We start from the raw sequence: 26,184 nt of genomic DNA, 5'->3' as shown, positions 1-26,184 counted from the left end.
TAGTAGATCAACATCAGGATTATGAATCAAGTACTCGGATGATATCTAATCATTTGGTGATTTGTCAAAACACGTGAGATCCTAGATTATGCCAGTAACTGACCACTTAGGAACAGCAGGCTGTCCAAATATTTTCCTGATATGTTAAAACTTTGCCCACTGAGCCTGCACCAAACCGTTTGCTAACAAACCAAAGGAAATTTTATTTCACTTTCCTGCCAAGCAGGTCAACTGAAAAAGCAACAATTGAAATGGACAAGGAAATGTTGCAAATAATATACTGTACTAATAATTTACAACATATCTTCAAGACTGTGTAAAAATAGAGATTACATGAAGATCCAGTGATTTATGACAACACTACAGTTTTAACATAGGGACACCTCAATAAAACATGACTGTAGGTGTAGACAAAAAAGCAGATGAATTCCACACTGTCTGTTGCAAAGCTGCAAGCAGACAGATCAAGCTTGTGATTTACAGCTTTTTTCACTCATTCTCTCACTCTGATACTACCCGTCTGTAATATCTCTCCAGTCTTCCTGTCCTTAATATGTACTCAAGATCTTTTGAGACTTTTGCCTCCCCCATTCAATTCCTTTGCCACTCATAAAACACATGCTTGGGCCAAGATTCATATATGGAACTCTTAGAGGAAGGTGTTGAGTACCACGGCAGATGGGTCCAATATCTTCCCTTGGCTTTTTAATGTGACAACAAGACCCATCAGAGCACAGCTGAGAGCTGTGAATCATGCTGGGTAATGAGGCACACGCCCCCTCATTTTGTGACTGACCTGGGTGTGTTGCTCCAGGGCTGAACTTTTCTTCCTCTGTAGGAGGTTGTACTCTGCATCCTGGGTCACTCGGCTCTCTTGAAGATGAATGTGTGAGGCCTCCAGAGCACGCTTCTCTGCCGTAAGGTCTAACAGCTCCTGCTGAAGTCGAGCTAGCTCTTCTCTGGTTGCTGCTCGCTCTAGCTCTGCGTCCCGTTTGCGTTCGCCAAGCTCTGCCTTTTCGGCCTCGACCTGGGAGAAGATACAGTAGGTCAAAAACAATATTTTTGAGAATAAATAACAGGACGATTACCATGTTGAAAAGACCACTCTTGCTGGTCGCAATCATATATTGTGATGTGGATGTCGGCGTGTTGGTATCCACACCAGGACCATCCTTTGTCAGCCAGCTTTAAATAATTTCCTTTAAAGGGTTAGTTCACCCAAAAATGAAAATTAGCCTGTTATTTCTCACCCTTAAGCAATCCTAGGTGTATATAACTTTATTCTTTCAGACATATCCAATCGGAGTTATATAAAAAATTGTCCTGGCTCTTCTAAGCTTTGCAGTGGGTGGGTGTTTCTGTTCAACAGTCCAAAACACGTCAAATAAGTAGCGAATCCATACGTTTTTGTAAGAAAATATCCATATTTCAAAAATTTTCTTACAAAAACGCATGGATTCGCTACAGGAGGCCTTTTTCAAGCCCCTGAGCCGTGTGAGGCTTGTTTTATTATGGATGGGCTCTTTATTTAACGTTTTTTGGGCTGTTAAACAGAAACACCCACCCACATGGGATTCGTCTGAAAGAAGAAAGTCTTATACACCTAGGATGCCTCGAGGGTGAGTAAAACATAGGCTAATTTTCATTTTTGGGTGAACTAACCTTTTAATAAATGATCAGTTGTTGAACTGAATGAGTTAACTATAAAAAACCGAGAGATTATTCAAGATTTAATACTTTAGCACACTATCCAGTTCCATGACCCCGACCTGTAAGAGAAGCCGGTTCAATTCGACCTTATCTTTAGCCAATCCCTCACTCAGGGCTCCCATCTTGACCAGGGAGTCCTGTAGCCCTGCATCTTCACTTCGTAGTTTAGTGAGCGCCAGTTCCTGCTCAGCATTCTGGGCCTCCGCCTATAGGGAGGCAATACAAACATCAGTTGGAAGTTTGGCTACATTCAATCATTAGCTACCAAGTTCACGTATGCAGCATTTATTTTGTAATCAGCGGTTAGAGTAAAATATGTTTGCAGAGCTGTTTAATAGCACTGGAGTTTAACTGTTACATTTTGTCCCCAGAATGACCTGCGGTAGAACTGCGGAAGTGTGGAAAAACTGTAAGTTAGACAGAGTAAGTGATGAAAAATCTTACAAAGGCAGTTTTGCTTGGTAAATATCAATTACTACAAATAAGCAGAGCTACATAACTCACCCAAGGTCAAAGTAAACTGAGTTTCCAGTAATTCAACAACTGAGTTGGACATTTGACAGGGAAAAACTCTATTTACTTAATGGATAAATAATGCACAACTGGGTAAACAGTTTTATGACTGGATGTAATTCACTGTAGCTACATGCAGGTGAGAACAGTTTTATACAGACTTAGATAAGGTGTTGTTAAGATGAATGAATGAGTGAATATGTGAATGAAAGAATTAATTAATGAGAGAGTAAATACAGTATGTGAATAAAGGTGTGACTGAGTGAGGAAGGGAGTAAATGACTGAGTGGTTTAAGAGAAAGTGTAAGTTGTAGAGTTGTTTTGAAAAAAAAGTTAGTGAATGACAGTGTTGGAAGAATGAAAGAATGTGTGAGTGTATAAAAATGTAGTGAGTGAATTGATAAGTGAGCAGGTGAGTGAATGTGATGGAACAAATGAGTGGGTGAGTAAATGGATGAGTGAATAAGTGGGCGGGTTAGTAAATGTGCATTTTGTGTGAATGTGTAGAGCAGTACCCTAGAGAGAGCCTGAGCAAGACTGCTCTTTTCATCCTCCAAAACCTCTTTCTGTAAAGTTAGCTGACTCAGAGCCTCTTTTAGTGTGACCAGCTCTTTACGCAAATCCGAGTGTCTCATCTCCAGCTGCTCCAGAATGTGTCGTCTGTAGAAAAACAAAAATGCACACAAATTGTCAGGGCATATTTATACACATTTTTGATTTGTAGATATGGACAAAACAGCTAAAAAAAACGAATGAAAACCCAGGCACACTATGGCATAGAGCAATAAAATCATATCATAGTAAATGTACACACAAACAAAACATAATTTTAATGTAAACAACATTAAGGTTAAGGAATAGGCACATACTTATGTACACAAACATATACAAGCAGAGATATTTCTATAAACTCACACCTAAAAGATATTTGCTCTAAAAAGACTTCAGGTTACAGATCACATCCAAAACTATTCTTATCCATATACAGTACATAATAACACATGATCAGGGTTGTTACCTTTGACCTAACCAGTAAACTAATGCATTATGCACCTTCATGTTTAATGCATTTTGTAAACAGTACTATTCTGGTTTGATTCAAGGCTACTTTAAGGACAACATGTGCTAGTGATACTGACAGTAAATAATAGGACAGGGAAATAAACAAGGGCCAAGAAGGAAGTCAAGGGGTTTGAGGTTTCGCAATGCCTTACCCCCTCTCGGATTCAGAGCGTTCTCGAGCCAGCTGCCTCTCCAGATCCTCCCTCTGCTGCCTGAGGAGGTCTCTCTGCCTCTGAACATCCAGAGAGGAGCTTCTCAAAGCTTCCTGCTCTGCTTGTGCGCATTCCAGCTGCTGCTGCAGGGCTGAGAGCTGCCTCTCAAGCTCTCCTTTTTCACTAGGAAGGGAGAAAAAGAAAGCAACAGTTGTGGTGTAGTGTGTGGCTGTTCAGGTTATAGTCCTAAAACTAGGATTTGCATGCTAGAGCCACAGTTACTCCTAAATTAGGACTACAATTAGCACAAAGATGTGAGTTTGTGTGCTTGTATCAGAATCATGAACCTTTGCAGCATAACATAACTTTGCATAAACATAAGCAAAGACATTGATAAATTAGCCTCCTAGTTTAGCCTGCAAATAATGCCATGAGTAAATAGCTCTATAGAAAAATAATGATGTCAAAGTAGAGGGTACAAATGTTCAGGTAGAAACTAATTTGTGCAGGTTACACTGCTATTGAACAATGACATCCTTTATTGAAGTGCCAGGTTCATTTAGTCCCAGACTCTACCTCTTTACTATGCCCAGTGAGGTGCGGTATCTTTGGGCATCTCTTGTGCTGTCCTCCTCAGATCTCTCCAGAAGGTGATTCTCTTGCTGCAGTTCCCGGATTTTTTGTTCCAGGCTTCTGGTTTCATCTTCGCCCACATGCAGCTGATCTCGCAAGGTGACAACCTGCTCTTGGGAAGTATCCAAACGTGCCTGCAGCTCCTTTGGGTGGATAGATATTTTCATTTAGTTAATTGTGCTGAAATTACATACGCTTCTTGATAGCAGAGTAAACTATTAGGGAGACATAGTGAAGTGTGTACTTTTTGTACCACTAGGAGTGATGACACCTGTACCATATAAGGATGGTGTACAGGAGGTTTGTTGCAAACCTGAATTTGTGCCTGCCGCTGTAAGAAGGCTCTCTGCACAGATATCAGAATACCGTCTCGTTGAGAAGAGAAAATAGATCCTGCAGAAACAGATGGGTGCTCATCTTTTGATAAGTCTGAGGAACCCTCACCACTAACCACCTAAAAGAGAAGAGAAAAGGAGTTGACAATTACTCTTCTCATGTTTGGTACATCTGGCCGAAATTTTCATGGCCAATAATCATTCATGTTCAGTAAACCTGATTAATGATGTGCAGTAACTGTTGCAGACTGCTGATCTCGCTGCATAAGGCATCCCTCTCGGTTCGGTCTTCGGACCGATTTATTTCCTGTACAGGAAAGCATTCAGGTCAAAGTGCAGATTATTGAACAGCTATGACACACACCAGACTCCAGATGAATCCAGATAAGTCATTAAGAAAGTTGTAGTTTTTATCAAGACTAGGCTTCCCAATTAATGATTCTGGCAACACCTTCCCAATTAATGATCCTTACTTGATTCTTGGACTTTTACTATAATTGTTCCCTGATGGTAAGGTACATTACCTTCCCAACTCGATCCGAGTCTTTAGGCATCTTCAAGAAATGGCTAAAAACAGATCTCTTCCATCTGCACTCGACCCTCTATATCACTGGCACTCTCTATTCTATTTTTATTGTATCTACGTTTTCTTTTTGTTTAAAAAAATAACTTGACCCTCTAACACTTGCACTCTCTATTCTATTTCTGTTATATCTACGTTTTCTTTTTGTTTATTATAAAAAAATAATAATAACTTGACATAACACTAACTCCCTCTATTCTATTATATCTATTTTTTATTCTTTCTATTTATTACAGTATCTCACAAAAGTGAGTACACCCTTCACATTTCAGCCAAAATTTAGTATATCTTCTCAAGGGACGATACTACACAAATTAAACTTGGATATATTTTAGAGTTTTAGTCAATGTGCAGCTAGTATAGAAGTACAAATTGACTGTCGTCTAAATATAACTCAACATATTGCCATTATTGTCCAAATAACTGGCAACAAAAATGAGTACACCCTTAGTGAACATGTCAAAACTGTGTCCAAAGTGTCAATATTTTGTAGGGGCACCATTGTTATCTAGCACTGCCTTAATCCTCCTGGGCATGGAATTCACCAGAGCTGCACAGGTTGTTGCTTGCATCCTCTTCCACTCCTCCATAATGACATCATTGAGCTGCTGGATGTTAGACACATGGTGCTTCTCCACCTTCAGCTTGAGGATGCCCCACGTGTGCTCAAGAGGGTTCAGGTCTGGTGACATACTTGGCCACTCCATCACCTTCACCTTCAGCTTCATCAGCAAGGCAGTTGTCATCTTAGCGGTGTGTTTGGGGTCGTTATTATGTTGGAAAACTGTCGTTCGGCCCAGTTTCTGAAGGGAGGGCATCATCTTCTGCTTCAGAATATCTCAGAACATGTTGGAATCCATGTTTGCCTCAATGAACCACAGTATCAACAGCACTCATGCAGCCCCAGACCATACCACCACCATGCTTGACTGTAGGCAAAACACAATTTTCTTGGTACTCCTCACCAGGGCATCACCACACATGCTGGACACCATCTGAGCCAAACAAGTTTATCTTAATCTCATCAGACCACAGGACATGGTTCCAGTAATTCATGCTTTTGGACAGGTTGTCTTCAGCAAACTGTTTGCAGGCTTTTTTGTGAGCCAGCTTCAGAAGAGGCTTCCTTCTGGGACGACGGCCATGCAAACCGACTTGTTGCAGTGTGCGGCGTATGGTCTGAGCACTGACAAGCTGACCTTCCAATTCTGCAACCTCTAAAGCAATGCTGGCAGCACTTATGCATCTGTTTTTTGAAGCCAGCTTCTGCACCTGACGCACAGCACAAGGACTGAACTTCTTTAATCCACCCTTGCGAGGCCTGTTCCTAGTGGAACCTGTCTTGTAAAACCTCTGTATGACACTGGCCACTGTACTGTAACTCAGTTTCAGGGTGTTACCAAACTTCTTTTAGCCTTGGCCATCTTTGTGGAGAGCAAAAATTCTAATTCTCAAATCCTCAGAGAGTTCTGTGCCATGTTGAACATCCAGTGGTCTGTATGAGAGAATTGTACTCAAAGCACCAAATTTTAACTGCTCTAAAACAAAATTTGTATGGTCCTGTCAAGCAGACAAAAACATGAACATGATGAATAGGACATGTGGCTTTGCCTGGTTAAACAACATATAGCTGTTATAACTTAGGGTGTACTCACTTTTGTTGCCAGCTTTTTTTACATTAATGGCTGTAAGTTGAGTTATTTTCAGAGGACAGTAAATCTATACTGCTATACAAGTTGCACATTGACGACTCTAAAATATTTCCAAGTTTCATTTCTATAGTATTGTCCCTTTAGAAGATATACTAAAATGGTTGACGAAATGTGAGGGGTGTACTCACTTTTGTGAGATACTGTATTTAAAAAAAAAACTTGCTATGTGTACTGTGTTAGACTAACCGGGACTTGTCACAGCACTTACATATTGTTGCTTTTTTGTTGGTTCTATTGTCCTCATTTGTAAGTCCCTTTGGATAGAAGTGTCTGCTAAATGATTAAATGTAAATGATTCTACTGCAACACAGCTCACCATCCTGTCCAAGCTGCTCCGCAGTGCGGTCAGATTGCTTTCCTTCTCAATGTTCTGTGCTCTGAGCTGTTTCACCATTTCTCCCAGTTCCAGGATCCTGTACAGATACATGTATATTAGACTTTAAATATAATATCAAAGTATCATAAAAGTGGTCCTTACGACACGTTTTCTGTCTTAAGTCATATGACCGACTGTGAGGAACAGACTGAAATTAAGTTATCATTCACTAAAATCTTGGCATCCACAATAGCTCGCTTTAGCACGTTCATGTGAAAAGTAATAATGTTCGATTTGATATTAAATAATTCCAATTTATCAGTTGAACTGGTTCACAGAACTGTCCTGAGTCATTTGTTCACAAATCATCTGATTTCAATGGTCAATAATTCAATGGAAGTCATCATGAGTGAATAACAACTTACATTTTGGTTTGTTTTTTAACAAAAAAGCTGTCATTTAGTTGTATGGATCACATTTGTTATATTTTGAAGCTTTTGCATAATTTTTGAAGTTTCAAAGCTTCAGACACGAAGGTATGTAATTGATCAAAGAATTTAAAAATTATTTGGTGTACTATTTTGTTAAGAAAAATAGCACACCCTTTTCCAATGTTGTACAAGTTGAAATAGGCACAGATTGTATTAGGTTCTGAGGTATTCTAAGACATACAGTCATTCTTCCACATGAGCACACATACTATCACAATGTGAAGAACAAAATTGTGCACATGCGTAACATTAACACAAGTGAGGCAAAATGATCAAACACTCTATGGTGTACTCATTTGATAACCATTTATCAATGGCCCTTTCTTCCTGCTGCAATAAAGCTCAGCTAAAATTTCATATATCAAAATGGAGAGTGATCTCTGCTCTCTAACATTATAAAACTGTCACTGATGAAAAGATGTAGAAGAAAGAAGCTGCAATGACTCCATTCATCAGAAGACCCCAACCCTGCTCTGTCAGATCCATGGATCCGCTCTCAAAAGAAAGTGTCATAGACCACTGACACATTATACAAGTAAATGAAGAATGTAGAGGATACTGAACAGCAAATAAAGAGACACACTCTTTCTCTCTAGTTTTGGCATGCCACATAGTTGGATAGATGAGGCAATCTGTACTGACCTTCCCTATGTGTCAGCACTCAGGACAATGTACAATGAGTCATCTAGGAGATGCGAGTTCAGGAAATCAATAATTCAATTCAAAGCTTGGGGATAGGTGCTGAAATTTATGACACTTAAATTCTTTGAATACGATCATTTTAACCTCAGCTGCCAATACTATATGTATTTAATACAGCATGCTGCTCAAGCATGATGACACTTGTATATTACTGTTGAAAAATGAATGGGACGTGTACATAAACAGACAGACATGTTGTACCTAGAGTTAAGCTCTACTTTCTCTGCGTCAAAGCGAGCCTGCTGCTGCATAGCCTCTTTCAGCTTGTTTCTTAGTTGATTCTCCAGTGCTGATACTCCGCTGCTAGCAGGAGTACAAGGCTGGCTCATGCTAGCCTCCAAATTCACACAGGCTGTATGAAGACGTCGGCCTGCCACCACACACTCGGCTCGCATGTCCGATAGACTCCTGTAAAGCACAAAAAAAAACCGATTACAACCAGCAGGAGCAATGAAATTCCCTTACACAACAATTTCCTTACGTTCCCAAGGAAATGTGTTTTGTTCACAGCTGACGAGAGCCAGATGGCCGAAACTATATTGTGATCTGGGAATAAACTCTTTGAACGGTGTCGTGTCTGAGTAAGGATCGTGAACATTTTCTCCGCTGTCCATGTGTTGCGTAATCCACATCAACAATGATCACAGCATTTACACAGGCCGAGACCTCATCAAGCTTGGCTCTGATGGATGGCTCAAGATTAATCTGAAGGGCAATCTAACCATCAAATTTCCCAGGACGATTCGGTCAGGATGGGTGAGGGGTGACCCAGGTGACCCGCTGCGCTTTGATCCCAAGCAGGGATAAATGGTGGTGGGTTTGGAAAGAGGGTTCTGGCTGCAAGCTACACTCACCTGTCAGCGAAGGCCCGCAGCTGGGTGAAAGAGCTTCGCAGGAAGGCAGCCTGGCGCCACAAAGATCGCACACGGGCTTGCTCGCGGCCGTTTCGGGAGGTATTCTTCTGCGGGAGAGGGACACGGCCATATGTTTGGCAGGTTTGGTAATAAAGAGGGTGGCAAAGAGGTTAAAGATGTCTCCATTATAGATGCACACATACGGAAAATAATGAATGCACCCACACATACTTGAACTGCTAGGCACACACACTCACAGAGACTCACATACACAAATGATACAGTAAGCGTTTCTTGACTGTATGTGGCTGAATACTACATGAGCTCCTTCATATCACCAGATGTTTGCACCGAGCAATGAATTCTTGGTCTTTTTTCCAATCGACTGGAATGTTTTCACAGGAAACAACAGCTGAGAAAATCACAACAATGATTTAAAACAAAGACAGTGTCCAGACTGACAAAACAGGCACCAGGGTGGAATTCCACAAGTTCCAGAGTTGAGTTTCATTGGGTTGGATTAAGGAAAGATTTTCCTTAAACTGTGGATTTGGATAAAAACACACACTACAGATCTCTCCTTCCTTCTCTCTGTCTCTTTTTCCTCCTCCCTCTCACCTCAAGTTCCCTCCTGAGTCGCGTGTCCCTCTGCTCTGCCTCCTCTTGTGCCTTCTGCAGGCTTTCCGTGAGGGCCTGATTGGCTTCATTGGCTTGTTCGAGTTGTTCCCGGAGCAGCGCATTGACCTGGCTCAAACTAGAACACCTGTGAAATATATGAAACTGCTTCAGAGCACTGTATCCCGGGACCTCCACCTGTTAAGCCACAAGCCAAACTTTGCACATGATCTCACCCCCCTCCATTGCGCGGGCCTCTATCAGCTTCCATGCTTACAAGCTCATAAAGGCCCACGTCACATTCTACGTTGCCAACCACGCTTAGAGGGGAATGTGCGTGACAGTTTTATAAAGTCCATGTCAGCTCCAGCCTAATTGCCACCAGATTTGCTTGTCAAATAGTTTACGGGTTATTTACATCATTCGTGGCAGAATCCACCCAGTTACATACAAAGATTGACGCCAGGGTGTGAGGCAGTAAGAGCGACAAACAAAACGATCATCAAAGGGGTGAGCAACAGAGAGAGACACGATCAAAGCTACTAGAATGTGTTTAATCATTTTCAATAAGTAGATTTGCTCCATGATTCTGTGTTTTGGCTTAGTTCAGCTTGTGCCCCTCTGAGAAAACGCAAAGCCATTTTAGCAGTAGTGTATCAGGCATAACACTTCTGCCCTGCTGAATCTCAGTTAATTGTGGCATGCTATGAAATTCTCATGAGCCGTGGCACAGTTGACTTCAATGACATAGAAAATTAAATAAACTGTGTTAAAAGACTGCAGAGCCACAGATGATCGCATGAACTGCACTGTGCAGTGCGCTGTCTGACAGAGGCACTAAGGTGTAAAAATGAATGAAAGCTTGGCAGCTTGGCGGCCCAGAGGCATAACCATTTCAGTTACGGGCGAGTGGCACAGTAAATCACTTTCTTTTAAAGGCTGGCATCTGGGTTGGTAGGTTGGCCGGCTCTTTGTATAAAGTGCAGTAAAAACTATTTGGCTGAGATGGTGAACAAGGCTGTGATAATTAAGTCTGACAAACTGGATGCCTTTTGTTTTTGACACCCCCTTCTAAAACTATTCATTTGCAGTATGTGCTTGTGGGGATTGAAGTAGGCAGCTAGGAGATTTAATTTAGAGCAGTTCAGCTCTATTTGCCTGTTGTTCATGTGTTGTTTCTCAATGTTAGAACAGTGAGTACCTGGTGGAAAATTCAGTTTAGGTGGTGGTACTTCTGTTTTAGAACATGGAAGCTGGTTTCTAGCTTGTCTAAGGTACTCATTAATAGCTCCAAACTTGTCATTAGCTGGTCTAATCTAACAACTAACCAGTCCACATTTGTTCCAGTTGGTTATTAGCTGGTTTAAGCTGGTTGTTAGCTGGTTCATGCTGTTCATTTGTTTTCCAGTCTGGTCTACAGCAAGTTACTGCTGTTCATTAGCTGGTCATTACCTGTTCCAGGCTGTTGATTGGTTAGTCTATGCTGTTCATTAGTTTATATAAACTGGTCTTTAGGTGGTTCTAGCTGGCAGACCACCTAGGATCAGCTACTAGTTTATGGTGGTCATGCTGGTTTTTAAACATTTGGTTTAGGAAACCAGGTACAGCACCTCATTAATCAATCTAATGTAGAAATGAGTGCAGATCCGTGCACATAAATCAACTTATGACAGAGTTCACGTGTGATTCATGAAACATTTGTATGCCGCCAATCTTATTGTACGTATGATCGTATGTTGATAAATGTGGTGGCAGGAAACAGTCGTCATTTGAATATCACGCCTCTAAAAACAGCCCGATTTAGCCTCTCCTCTAGAGTTTACGACACGGAGAAACAAAACCCAGTCAAAAAGAGGAAGTAATCTCATGATGAAAGAGAAATTGATCTTACTCCAAAAACACCCGTTAACCTTGTAACTGCAAGCAATTACAATAATTTTTGGTAACACTTTTCTTTTTTTGTTAGTTCACCCCATAATGAAAATTATGTCATTAATTACTCACCCTCATGTCGTTTCAAACCCGTAAGACCTTCATTCATCTTCGAAACACAAATTAAGATATTTTTTATGAAATCAGAGAGCTATCTGACCCTCCATAGACAGTAACGCAACTGAAATGTTCCCAGGTCCAGAAACATAGTAAATACATCGGTAAAACAGTCCATTACGAGAATACTTTTTATTTGCGCAAAGAAAACAAAAATAACAATTTACTCAACCATTCTTCTCCGTAAACAACGCTTAAGAGTGTCACAAAAACGAGCGTAACCTATAGGCTACTTGTTGCACTTTTTTTGTTCTTTTGTTAAGAGAAATTAAAATTCCTATTTATTTTAATCCTTTTATAGACTTAATTTCTGTTTTTATCCGTTCACAGAAGCACTGCAGGTGCATGATGCAACGATGTGTGAATCCTCATGGTCTGTTGTTGCTATTTGTGCGTATAAAGCCCTGAAAAAAAATATTCTAATCTTACTGCTTAAAGGTCCCCTGAAATGCTTTGAAACACGCAGCGTTAGTGTTTAAACACACAGACAAGTACAATCTGCACTAATTTGTAGAAGGTTACGAAAGGATAAATGAGTGGGACTTACATGCCATTTGTCTTTGTCTTTAGTATCCTTTTACTCACTTATACACTTTACTGCACTGCACAGCACAGCACACGGACACTTTATCACTGACATACACTTTACTTTTTATAGAATCTATATAGAATCATATTCTATTTTTTATTCTCATATCTATTTGTTATTTTATTTTATTGCTAGTTTATTCTGTATATATGTTTACTGTACTTTTTCTATTTGTATTTTTGTAAACTTGAGGTTTTTCTAATTTTGTTGGACAATTTGTTGGACAGTCGTACAATACATTTCACTACATGTCGTACTACGTATGTATATGTATGTGACAAATAAAATTTGAATTTGAATTTATTCTATGTGTTGACGTCATTTTAACTGAAACAGGACCTGCCCCTTTTTAAAATAGCCAATAGCGTTCGTTTATATCACAGCTTGGACTAAAGCCATTCAGAGCCATTTAGCTCCGTAAAGCCGCATTTGACAGGGTATGACAGCCACAATCTCATCCATATAGCGATAAAATATAGCATTCTGTGTAGAATTCAAATAAGTCCAATACGTTTTGTGGTCTGCGCCGACTCGCGCTTGTGATCCGCTCTGTGCTATGGTGTCTCTGGACCGGAGCAGACTGTTTGTGTGCGGTGCGGTGGTTAGCGTGACAGCACAAAACCAGACTTCTTTTTTCCTCAATGGAAAGCATATTTACACTGTCTGAATCGTTCCCTGTCCCCTATAGTGCACTACGTGCCATTCACCGTACAGAAAATACTAATTCTGTGAACAAGTGACCTATTTCAGCTTCAGCGTCTATTTATAGTGTAGGGAGCGGGTGCTTCGAATTCTAGAGAGCATTTGATTGGACAGAAAATTTGATGAGAAGATGAAGTACGATGTGACATCAAAAAAATTGTTGAGCTGTTTTGGCGGAAGTGACAAACTGCAAGCTTTGAATGCTTATATCTTCTAAATGCTAATTTTGTCACTGTTTTGGAGCACACTCGCATACAGATGACTAATATATTGATACTAACACCCAAAAAACTTCAATTTTGATTTCATGGGACCTTTAATGACCGACTAATGAGCTTTGGTTGTCGGTCAGGAAAATAATCTAAATGAACAAAATGCTGTTATTATACAATTCTCCATCAGATTTTCTATGCTGCACGCAAATTCAGGTAACTCAAAAACTTGCTTACACAAGCTGAGACCAGACGTGTGATTTGATCGTAGCCACAGCTCACTTCCATATCGATAAATTTCAAGTTTTGCGTAGAAACGACCGTACACTCAATTTTCTGTCGTATGTTCATTTCGTAAATGAGGCCCAGTATGTTCCAAAACACAACTACCATCTTAAGCTGGATTTTCTTACAAAGCAAAAACGGAAAAACAAAAATAAAACAGAAACTCCCCACAAGGTTTATCATTCTCATTTTCCAAAATGTTAAATTCTCCTTTGGTTCCAAACAGCAAGTCTTGACATACTCTTTCGCTGATTCACCCATTCTCCCTCATTGTAGTCATTGCCCGCCGGCATGTTTTGCTGCACCTCTCGCTTTTAGAAGCGCATATCGCTCTTGTTCTTACCGTTTCTGCTCATCCTCCAGCAGTACAAGTTTACTTTGGACATCCATACTGTGTTCCTGCTCAAAGCGCTGGAGACGGTGTGCTGAAGAGTCTAGGTGTGACTGGAGCTAAATACATGGACAGAGGCAGGTTTATACACACCAAAATACAGCAACACCTGACAACAATTAGACAACAAAAGCCACAGGAGCGGATAGGTTTCTTTAAATTCAAAAGCTCCAACGCACTGGTCAGCGCACTGGGCCATTGTACTGTGGCTGTCGTCGCATCATCCAAGTGGATGCTGCACAATATGATTGTAAAGCGCTTTGGGTGTACAGCAATACACAATAAAGTTCTATATAAATGCCTCATTCATTCATTCATTAATTCATAAAGGCTGTGAAGTTCTCCAGTAAGACTTACCGAGAGCCTCAGCTTCTCTGACTCTGAGGTTTTCTCCAGCACCTGCTGTTCTAGATTTCCACATCTCTTCTTATACTGGAGCAACTGCAGACACAGACAAATACTTTCACTCTGCAACTTAAGATGGAGCACATTCCCAACTATACCAAAGCTTCATGGTTTCTTTTTGATATGTATATTCTAAAAGCAAATACCCTAGAATTACAAAATAATTTCCCCCCTCAAAGATTCTTTCCCATCTTTGACAAAAATTAAATGTGTTGAATGAAACCACATCTGACAATGGACCTTTGCCTGTAGTTTCTGCACCAGCTGAGCCTGTCTGTGTTGGCTCTCCTGAAAGGCCTGGAGCTTCAGTCTATATGATCTTCCTTCCTCTCTTAGCCAACCCTGCTCTGCGCCATACACACTCTGCTGGTCTGAATCTCCTGACTGCTGCAACAGCATCTGCTCCAGCTGCAAAGACATATGCACACATTGCACTGCTTAATCACCTTTTAGTTCCTTTATGGCTGTTCACAATTTGTATTAGCATGATTTAGTGACATTTACAGTGAACAATGGCTTCAAATATCAAAAGACTATTGTCTTTGAATTAAGTTTAGCTTGTGTACACCATTGAATTACTTCTCGTTTTAAGCATAGGCAGCACTAAATTTATATTTTTAGTTTATGTATGAAACAATTGTTGTATGAAAATAAACCTACATAAAAATATAGGTGAACCCGTGCCTAGTTGTCACAGAGGTCACAAGCTTCATATACAATATATTCTCATTAGCATACAATCAGGCAAGAAGTAACAAGTATTTACACTGTCTGAATCGTTCCCTGTCCCCTATATAGTGCACTACGTGCCATTCACCGTACAGAAAATACTAATTCTGTGAACAAGTGACCTATTTCAGCTGCGGCTTCAGCGTCTATTTATAGTGTAGGGAGCGGGTGCTTCGAATTCTAGAGAGCATTTGATTGGACAGAAAATTTGATGAGAAGATGAAGTACTATGTGACGTCAAAAAAATTGTTGAGCCGTTTTGGCGGAAGTGACGAACTGCAAGCTTTGAATGCTTATATCTTCTAAATGCTCATGTTGTCACTGTTTTGGAGCACACTGGCATACACGAGCTGAGACCAGACGTGAGGTTAAACTGTAGTAGTCTAACGACAAGTATTTTTAATGAGAATCAGACTAAGGCAAGGTGTCTTTACATTTTTGCTGTTTCATGATTTATGTTTTACATTTTGCAGAAAAGCGTAGAAAAGGCTGTTTAATGGTAGGTTTCATTGTGACAACATGCCCCGCTAAAGGTCAGTGCATGTTCAATGAATTTTACCTTTTATCTTGAGCAAGATAAAAACTTAAAATTTTTTTTTTTTTTCTGTAGTCAAGACTTTAAATTGTGTGCCTTTAGAGAAAATGCCTCAAACCCACTCACTGCATAAATATTCACTGCAGTAAAAATTGTGACAACTTGCCCCAGTCTCTCTGAACTCTTAATATTACGCATTTTTGCTTCTCAAGTACATTTTTCTTCAATTTATTCACTGAAAAACACAAGTAGCATGTAAAGAAAGGAGAAAGTTGCCTGACTGTCACAATGGCAGAGTGTTTCTCTCTTGATTCCCATCCTCCTACGGGGTCTTCAATCTCAATGTCCCATTACCCCACCAACCCCTCCCATCTTCCTTTAACCCCCAGTGCATATCATGGTGCCAGACACCCAGTCCCTACTAACAGAAACCACATGTTTCCTCTCAACACAACAACATGCTGCCTCAGCTGATTCAAACAAAGCAAGAAAAAGAGAGAGCGTGGGGTAGAGAGTAAAAGGTGGAAGTAGAGTCACCTTCATCCGTTTTGCAAAGAAGTAATACACACAACTACAGGTCATACTGAAAACACTCATCTGCTGCTAAGCTGAACAGCAGCTTCTACAAGATTCAAGGGACAATAGTCCCCCTGTTCCCAAATGAATCCAAGGGCTTCGCAAAACTTAATAAAACATTTTCAAACAGTCGTTCTGAGAGCTTTAATTCCATATACTACAAAGAGGGGCAAACCAGCACCCGGCTCTGGGCGGTTTTGGGGTTCAGGGCTCATAAGGGAACAGTGACTTATTATATCGCCCGTTGTTAAGGTGACAGCTTTTGAAAGCGAACAGAAAATGAAAAACATGGGTGGAGGACGAGTCAGAAGAGAGAGGGGGGATGTTGGGTGCAGCAGCAGCTGTGTTTAAAGGCTCCTTTGGAAACAGCTGCACTACCCTATTGATTATGTATCTTTTCAACTATTTTGGCACAATTAGATGCAATTTGTTGCTACAACACAAAAAGCGTTTGATGCAAAGTCATGAAAAAATGGCACTTACAAACAAGCATATTGTTCTGCCTTAAAAGCTTATGGGGGTCAGTAGTCCAGCACAGCACACCTCTAATGTGTATGTATCTCAGTATGCACATCCATAAAATACATTTGCTTCCAAAAAATAAAAATTAGAAAGTCAATTGTGAGACATAAAGCAACAATGTGAGATATTTCCATCGGAACACAGTGTGACACTGTGACACAATGTCCCAATTATGATAAATTGTAAGACAAAATTGCCAGAAACAAAATCACGACTGTCACAATGTAAGATATAAAATTACGATTATGAGAAACAAAGACAGTTGCAAGATTTAAAGTCAGATTGTGACTTTCATATTGTAAGACAGTGAGACAATCACAATTATGCAAAACAAAAATCACAACTGCAAGATATATTCACAGTGTGTATTGTCTGATTTTGCAGAAAAAGTTGAGATGTGGTCATATAAATATAAAAGTCAGATTGCAAATATGAGAACAAAGTCAGAATTACAAGATTTAAAGTCACCTTGATATAGATATAGAGGTGACTTTCAGATATAGAGTCACAGTTACCTTTTTATTCAGACTCAGGTTTTGGAGGTTAGGATCCCAGTTATATTTTCAAATTAACACATAGTTATGACATTGATTTATTTGGTATCTTGATGGACAGGTAAGATCATGACCAAGATGATGATCACAACGTACCCTAATCAGAAGCCATGGATGAACAAGGAAGTGCGGCTCTTGCTGAAAGCCCGCAACACTGCTTTCAGATCAGATGACGCTCAGGCCTACAGCATATCCAGGGCTAACCTGAAGAGGGGCATCAAGAAGGCCAAGCACTGCTACAAGCTAAAGGTAGAGGAGCATTTTTCCAACTCTGACCCCCGGCGCATGTGGCAGGGCATCCAGGTCATCAGTGACTACAAGCCATGCAACTCCACTCCAACGGTCACAGACGTCTCCTTCCTTAACGAGCTAAATGACTTTTATGCTCGCTTTGACAACAACAACAAGGAGACAGCCACCAAGATCACACTCTCAGGAGACCATCAGACCCTCAAACTCACCTCCACAGATGTCTGCACAGCATTGAGCCGGATCAACGCATACAAGGCTGCTGGCCCCGACGGCATTCCTGGACGTGTGCTCAGGACATGTGCAGAGCAGCTCGCAGGGGTCTTCACAGACATTTTCAACCTGTCACTCACCCAAGCAATGGTGCCAACATGCTTTAAGTCGACATCCATTGTGCCAGTGCCGAAACACTCCTCCCCAACGTGCCTGAATGACTACCGCCCCGTAGCACTCACACCCATTGTTATGAAGTGCTTTGAGCGACTGGTCCTGGCACACCTCAAGAACTGCCTCCCACCCACACTGGACCCACACCAATTTGCCTATAGAAGCAATAGAAGCACTGAGGATGCAGTAGGCACAGTACTGCACTCGGTACTCACACACCTGGAAAACAACAACACATATGCACGGATATTATTTGTTGATTTCAGCTCAGCATTCAACACCGTCATTCCCTCCAAGCTGACCACTAAACTTGGAGACTTGGGTGTTAACACCTCCCTTTGCAGCTGGATTATGGACTTTCTGACCAACAGACCTCAGCATGTTAGGTCAGGCCTCACCTGCTCCACCACCATCACACTCAACACCGGCGTACCACAGGGCTGTGTGCTGAGCCCATTTCTCTACTCCCTCTACACCCATGACTGCAGGCCTGTGCATGGATCCAACTCCATCATCAAGTTTGCTGACGACACCACAGTGATTGGCCTCATCAGAGACAACGATGAGACTGCCTACAGGGAGGAGGTACAGCACCTGGCTGCATGGTGTGCTGACAATAGCCTGCTCCTCAACACCAGCAAGACAAAGGAACTCATTGTGGACTTCAGGAAGAAGAAAAGTGGAACGCATGACCCCATCCACATTAACGGGATGGTTGTTGAACGTGTCTCCAGCTTCAAGTTCCTGGGAACCCACATCTCGGAGGACCTGACCTGGACCACCAACACATCCAGCCTAGTCAAGAAGGCTCACCAACGCCTCTTCTTCCTTAGGACACTGAAGAAGAACCACCTGTCTCCAATCATCCAGCGGAACTTCTACCGGTGTGCAATTGAAAGCATCCTGACCAACTGCATCACAGTCTGGTATGGGAACTGCTCAGCTGCTGACCGCAAGGCACTACAGAGGGTGGTGAAAACCGCCCAACGCATCACAGGGACACCACTCCCTGCCATTGAGGACGTCCAGAGAAAACGCTGTTTACGTCGAGCTCGCGGCATTCTTAAGGACTCCTCTCACCCTGACCATAGACTGTTTAACTTGCTGCCCTCTGGGAGGCGCTTCAGGAGCCTCCGATCAAGGACAAGCAGACTCAGGAACAGCTTTTTCCCTACAGCTGTTTCCCTACTAAACTCTGCCCAATGATACCCCCCTCACACACCACTACAAACTCTTCACCCCTCCCCATCATTAAATCGATTAAAAAAACGAAACAAAAAAACAACCAATCTACACTGATTACTATGTACTGTAAATTTTATTTCTATGCACTTTCAATGTTCATTGCACTAGTGTTTATATATCTTAATTTATAGCTTATTCATATCCATTTGTAATTATTTTCATAGTTTTTGCTCATAGTGTACATACATTTACTGCACAACCCATCTGTATAGTATGTTCATATCACCCATCTGTATATCATACTGATAGTATTTAAAAACTTGTAAATTATGTCCATAGTACTACTGTACATACATTTACTGCACAACCCATCTGTATAGTATGTGCATATCACCCATCTGTATATCATACTGATAGTATTTAAAAACTTGTAAATTATGTCCATAGTACTACTGCCTTATCTGTATATTTCTGTACATATGTAACATATTGTAGGCACTGTATATCCTGTACCTCTGCTTATTGCACTTCTGGTTAGATGCTAACTGCATTTCGTTGCCTTGTACCTTACATGTGCAATGACAATAAAGTTGAATCTAATCTAATCTAATCTAATCTAATCATGAACTACCCTATGCAAAAAATTATATATAGCATCTCTATTTTTACCAAACTTTGAGAGATTGAAATCAACCTGCCTCTAATTACTGTCCAGAACCAACTTCTCCAATTCAAATCTTAACAGTAACCATGTCAAAAAATGATCTCAGATTTGCTACTGAAGGAAACTTTACCAGCAGCATCAAAAAGACAGGAGGGTTTTGAAGCAGGGCTGATGTATGATGCAATGGCGTGTCGATACTGGATCCTTCTTGCTAGCGGCACTAAACAAACCCAGCATTATGATGGTATTAAATTCAAGAGCTGGTCGCTCTCTCATGTTGCAGCCAATCTGCCGCCACAGGCTTGGCTCTGATCCATGGGGAGAATGCTGTCACACGTGTCTAGAGGCCACTCAGCCTTTGCGGTGTATGTATAAGTGATGAATTTTCAAACACGGGTGTTAGCCATATGCTTTTGTTCAGATTAAAGCTTTATACAATGTACTTACAGGAAAATTCATTTTAAAATTCTGGGTAAGATCTTTCCTTTACACCAAACAAGGGCAAGCATTCATGGGGGTGTATGACTCTAGGTGACTATAACACATAACACAGGATGACCATTCTTTATTTAACGGTTTAAACTTTGCAATGTATGTCATTTACAATAATATTGTACTTGTATTAAAGATGTACAAGCTGTTAAGAGTATGTCCCTCACTTTGCAAAAAACAAACAAATACGCATTGAGAGTCCACAAATTCACTGTGTATCGTAGCCTCTTAGAATGCGGTTATAATGCCAACAAAATTCTATATTGGAGCAAATAATGCCCCTGCATGAGTTTTTGTCTTTTATATTTGCATCATACATTTACATTTAGTCATTTGGCAGACGCTTTTATCCAAAGCGACTTACAATTGGGGAATACAAAAAGCGATTAATCTTGAAGAGGCAATCAGACAGAGGAAGTGTTCATAACACCAAGTCTCAGTCATTGTTCAAATAAGTACAAGCTAGTAGGTGGAGACAAAGTTTTTTTTTTTTTTTTTTTTTTTTGAGTTTAGGATGAAGTAAAGTACTGCCGAAAGAGATGAGTTTTCAGTTGTTGCTTGAAGGTTGCCAGGGATCCAGCATTCCGGATAGGGGTGGGAAGATTATTCCACCAGCCAGGAATGGTGGAGAGTGATTTTGAGCCTCTCTGTGATGGTACCACAAGGCGTCGCTCACTAGCAGATCTCAGACTTCTGGAGGGGATGTAAGTTCGTAATAGTGAGTGGAAGTAGGAGGGTGCTGAGCCTGTGGTAGTTCTGTACGCAAGCATCAGTGACTTGAACTGGATGCGAGCTGCCACTGGTAGCCAGTGCAAGGAGATGAAGAGAGGTGTAACATGCGCTCTTTTGGGCTCGTTGAAGATCAGTCGTGCCGCTGCATTCTGAATCATTTGTAGAGGTTTGATTGTGTTTGATGGCAGACCAGCCAGAAGAGCATTGCAGTAGTCCAGTCTAGAAACAACAAGGGCCTGGACAAGAAGTTGCGCAGCATGCTCTGTCAGAAAGGGCCTGATCTTTCTGATGTTGTGTAGTGCAAACCTGCAGGAACGAGCAGTCTTTGCAATGTGCTCTTTGAAGGTCAGCTGGTCATCAAAGATTACACCAAGATTTCTGACCGAAGTTGATGGGGTAATCATTGATGAGCAGAGCTGAATCGTGAAGTCATGCCGTAGAGTCGGAGTGGCAGGGAAGACCAGAAGTTCCGTCTTTGTCAGGTTGAGCTGTAGGTGATGTTCTTTCATCCATGCCGAGATGTCCGCCAGGCAGCCTGAGATCCGTGCAGCTACCGTTGGGTCATCTGGTTGAAAAGAGAGATAGAGCTGTGTGTCATCGGCGTAGCAGTGATAGGAGAAGCCATGTGCATGTATAATGGGACCCAGCGATGTAGTATATGTGGAGAAGAGGAGGGGTCCAAGAACCGATCCCTGAGGAACTCCAGTGACCAGTTGATGTGGTTTGGATACCTCCCCTCCCCAGGTCACCCTGAAGGATCTACCGGTGAGATAGGATTCAAACCAGCGAAGTGGAATCCCAGTGATGCCCAGTGATGAGAGTGTAGACAGGAGAATTTGATGATTGACAGTGTCAAAAGCAGCAGAGAGATCCAGCAGAATGAGGACTGACGATTTGGAATCAGCCTTTGCAGTTCGCAGGGCTTCAGTGACTGAGAGTAGCGCAGTCTCTGTTGAATGGCCACTCCTGAAACCTGACTGTTTAGCATCCAGTTTGTTGTACTGTGAAAGAAACCGCGAGAGCTGGTTGAAGACAACTCGTTCGAGTGTTTTCCCTATGAATGGAAGGAGAGAGACAGGTCTGTAGTTATCTAAAAGAGAAGCATTTAATATAGGTTTTTTGATCAGTGGGGTTACCCGAGCCTGCTTGAATGCTGTGGGGAAGATCCCTGTGAGGAGAGATGAGTTGATAATGTGTGTGAGTGCCGGTAAGAGTGTGGGAGAGATTGTTTGGAGAAGGTGTGAGGGGATCGGGTCGAGAGGACATGTTGTAGGATGGCTGGAGAGGAGAAGTTTGGATACTTCTGCCTCGGTGAGGGGACAGAAGGAGAAGATGGGAGCTAGAGCGGTGGATGTGGTTGACTGGAGGTCCTGTGGAGTTGAGAACTGGTTGCTGATTGTTCTAGTTTTGTCTGTGAAAAAAGAGGCAAAGTCATCAGCGGTTATCAAAGAGGTGGGAGGTGGAGGAGGGGGACAAAGGAGAGAATTAAATGTTCTGAAGAGATTACGCATGTCTGGAGCGCTGGTGATCTTGTTGTGGAAATGTGAGGATTTGGCAGTGTGGACTTCAGTAGAGAAAGATGAAAGCAAAGACTGATACCTACTCAGGTCCGACGGATCGTTTGATTTCCGCCATTTTCTCTCTGCCGCTCTGAGTTTGGTCCGATTCTCTCGAAGAACATCGGATAACCAGGGGTTAGAAGGAGCAGCCCGTGCTGGCTTAGAGGAGAGAGGACAGATGTCGTCTAGACAAGAGGTTAAGGTAGTGCATAAAGTGTCAGTGGCTGCATTTACATCCAGAGAAGAGAAATGGGTAGGCGAGGGAAGAGAGGAGGATACTACAGAGGAAAGAAGGGAGGGGGAAAGGGAGCGTAGGTTGCGTTTGAAAGTAACCGGTAAGGGAGATGGTGGCACCTGGGTAGCAAAATGTAAAGTAAATGTAATGAAGAAATGGTCAGAGATATGTAGTGGTTGTACCAGAATGTTATCTGTAGAACAATTGCGTGTGTAAATTAAGTCGAGTTGGTTACCTGATTTGTGCGTGCTAGTAGTGGTGAGGCGTTTGAGATCAAATGAAGCTAGGAGTGACTGGAAGTCTGTAGCATAAGGCCTGTCTAGGTGAATGTTGAAATCGCCGAAGACTAAGAGTGCAGTGCCATCCTCCATGAAAGACGACAGCAGTCCGTCCAGCTCGTCTAGGAAGGTTGGTGGTATTTGGCCCGGCGGACGATAGATTACCACAATCTGGAGTCTTATAGGAGCTGTCACAGTAACAGCATGCAATTCAAATGAGTTGAGATTGCCTAGGGGAGAGTGGGTAGAGTATGTCCAATTGTTAGAAATGAGCAAGCCAGTGCCCCCACCCCGGCCAACTTGCCTAGGGGTGTGAGAGAAAGAGAAATTGTGAGAGAGAGCAGCTGGGGTTGCCGTGTCTTCTGGACGGATCCAGGTCTCAGTCAAGCCCAGGATGCTGAGTGTGGAATGTAAGGAAAATGCAGAAATGAAGTCGGCTTTGTTGACAGCTGACTGGCAATTCCAAAGACCTACAGAGAAAGAAAGAGGTGCAGTGGAAGATGTAGAGATAGTGCGCAGGTTGGCAGGGTTACGTGACCTTCTGCATGTATTTTTAGAGCGAGGTAGAGAGAGAACCGGCAGTTCATATTATATCATATTATATAGTTACACAATTTCACACAAGCAAGAGAGCTGTTTTTACCTGAATATCAACGTGATTGCAGACATGATATAGATTTTATACAAGCGTTGTATATATTAAAAACTCTGTAAAGCCTGGGTTTTAAAATTATTTAATATTTTTTATAAACAATATACATTTTAATGAAGCGGTTTATTGAAACTTTTGACAAAATCATCAGGTTTTTATGGCCCTGAAAAAAATAAAAAAAATAAATTCTATTCAGAGACAAAAACTAAGCATAAAAAAGCAATTTGGTGCAGTTGCTGATATTTATATGGCAAATATGCAAGACTAAAATGTATGTTGTTATTCAATAATAATCATCCTGTAGCTGTACTGTACTGTATCCTGTAAAATAATATGACATTAAACATAAGTCTTTTGTTTGGTGACAACATGGGAGAACCAATGATGCTTGATGTACACTCTTAAAAATAAAGGTGCTTGAAAGGTTCTTCACAACGATGCCATTGAAGAACCATTTTTGGTCCCACAAAGAACCATTCAGTCAAAGGTTCTTTAAAGAACCATCTCTTTCTTACCTTTTTATAATCTGAGGAACATTCTTTCGCTACAAAGAAACTTTTGTGAAACAAAGGTTCTTCAGATGTTAAAGGTTCTTTATGGAACCATTTAGACAAAAAGGTTCTTCTATGGCATCGTGAAGCACCTTTATTTTTAAGAGTGTAAGAGTTCTAACCTGCATCATGGACGCTATATATGATTTGAGAGCTATGAGTTCAGTAGAGTTTAGGTTTCCTCAAACAAAGCTATCGTATGGCTTCATAAGACTTGGAATATAATGCACAAGTGGACTATGGACTGCTTTCATTGCACTTTTATGTTGAGTTTTTGTCCTTTTTTGAGCTTGACAGTCCATCAAGGACTGCTGATGTACAGAAAAGCTGTTTTTTACATTTATTTTTCTTTTAACCTAGAAAAATTACAGTTTAACATGATCAGAAGAATGGGTTTTAAACTCCTCACATCCATTTGCACTCATTGTTTGATGACATCTGTGTCAGAGAGAAATGTGACCAAGGCTTACACACCACACCATCCTACTCTATCCACTGACCAGACATTGTATCTGTAGTTCTTACAGTCCTCAGCAGAACAGGCATTCAGAATGGCCTCTGAATGCCACTAATGCAGGAGGGGCCCCATCCCAAATGCTCGCCTTTCATTTAAGGTCACCTACTGACATTTTACAATAGCGAGCAACATGCGACATTGCAAAAAAACGGATGCATGGTTTATATTGCCACAGTTTTTTAATGCATCTATTCCCCGGATTCAGTGTCTTTTTTTATGGTGAGAGGCCCCATGTTGCCCTCTCTCTAAAATGTGTTTTGAGTTAGCATTTTTTTATATTACTTAATATTTATGATTTGTGCCACTCCTTGTATTGTCTCGTTTGATAAATATTTCACAATACATCAAGGAATGGCAGCACTTTGATTCATCTGCCAACAGGAGAACATTTTCAAGGCCACTGAAAGCTCTTTGCACAAGGGCCAAGAATGTTCGGCTTCTCCCTCCATGTGGTCATAAGAGTGGATTGATCCTCTAATATGAGAGAAAACATATTTAGAATCATGTTCATTTTCCGTCAAGATTCCTGGGGTTCCAACTTTGCAGAATATTCACTGAAATTGACTCTGTCAGCTATGCTTAATTAATATCAAAACATTAAAATTTTCAATTTAGATTAGGAGGATTATTACTGACATTACTATAAATTGCTGGTTTGTCAGAGATTGGTTTCCTTTAATCAGAGGTTAAAGCATTTACAAGAAAATGAAGTTTTCTCACGTTAGTTGAAAATTGAAGCTCTGTTATCATCTAGCTCACCCAAAAATGAAAATTCTGTCATTACTCACCCTTGTGTCATTCCAAACCCTCAAGACCTTCATTCATCTTCGAAACACAAATTAAGATATTTTTGATGAAATCCGAGAGCTTTCTGACCATGCATAGACAGCAATGCAACTGTCCATGGAATTTGTGTTCCCAAGATGAACGAAGGTCTTACAGGTTTGGAACGACACGAGGGTGAGTAAATTAATGACAGAATTTACATTTTTGGGTGAACATGGTTAGTTGACAAATAAAAATTTGACTGTGTCCTATGGTGTGACATAGCAGAAATGTTGAAAAAAAAAACTAATATGAGAAAAATGTGTCTTCGTTCTTAGAGTTACAAATAGCATGAGAGAGGTTTATCTTCAATGTTATTTTATTTTACATTTTTGCTGTCACACCTTATGACACATTGATACGTCAACTACGCACATGTCATTCCAAACCTACAGAAGTCCATTTGCACCACTGAATTAAAAATAAAAAAGGTAATTGTGACTTTTTATCTCACAATTGCGAATTTACATCTTGCAATACTGACGTTTTTTGATATATACTCGCAATTCTGAGAAAATCTTTTTTTCTGGCAATTCTGACTTTATAACTCATAACCGTGAGTATATATCACGTAATTCTGAGAAAAAAAGTCAGAATTTCCACTTTATATCTTGCAATTATGACTTTATAA

At 41.0% G+C, this 26,184-nt stretch overlaps 1 protein-coding gene across 1 annotated transcript in view; it reads right to left on the bottom strand.

The window, feature by feature from the left end:
• The window catches only part of LOC306878874 (uncharacterized protein), a gene marked incomplete at its 5' end in the record, with an annotated part of 64,538 nt that overhangs the window by 17,642 nt on the left and 20,712 nt on the right, over positions 1–26,184 (bottom strand). The window contains 14 exons of the mRNA XM_079431453.1: positions 797–1,027; positions 1,770–1,916; positions 2,739–2,883; positions 3,438–3,620; positions 4,014–4,213; positions 4,384–4,524; positions 4,623–4,712; positions 7,017–7,113; positions 8,411–8,617; positions 9,064–9,170; positions 9,682–9,826; positions 13,859–13,965; positions 14,264–14,347; positions 14,552–14,719. Of these exons, the coding sequence (XP_079287579.1) occupies positions 797–1,027; positions 1,770–1,916; positions 2,739–2,883; positions 3,438–3,620; positions 4,014–4,213; positions 4,384–4,524; positions 4,623–4,712; positions 7,017–7,113; positions 8,411–8,617; positions 9,064–9,170; positions 9,682–9,826; positions 13,859–13,965; positions 14,264–14,347; positions 14,552–14,719 (2,052 nt within the window). The remainder of the gene's footprint in view (positions 1–796; positions 1,028–1,769; positions 1,917–2,738; positions 2,884–3,437; positions 3,621–4,013; positions 4,214–4,383; positions 4,525–4,622; positions 4,713–7,016; positions 7,114–8,410; positions 8,618–9,063; positions 9,171–9,681; positions 9,827–13,858; positions 13,966–14,263; positions 14,348–14,551; positions 14,720–26,184) is intronic.

Source organism: Barbus barbus (genome assembly GCF_936440315.1).
Source record: "Barbus barbus genome assembly, chromosome: 13".
NCBI classification, from domain to species: Eukaryota; Metazoa; Chordata; class Actinopteri; order Cypriniformes; family Cyprinidae; genus Barbus; species Barbus barbus.
The sequence above is the reverse complement of the archived record's forward strand: the minus strand, read 5'-3'. Positions and strand labels throughout refer to the sequence as shown.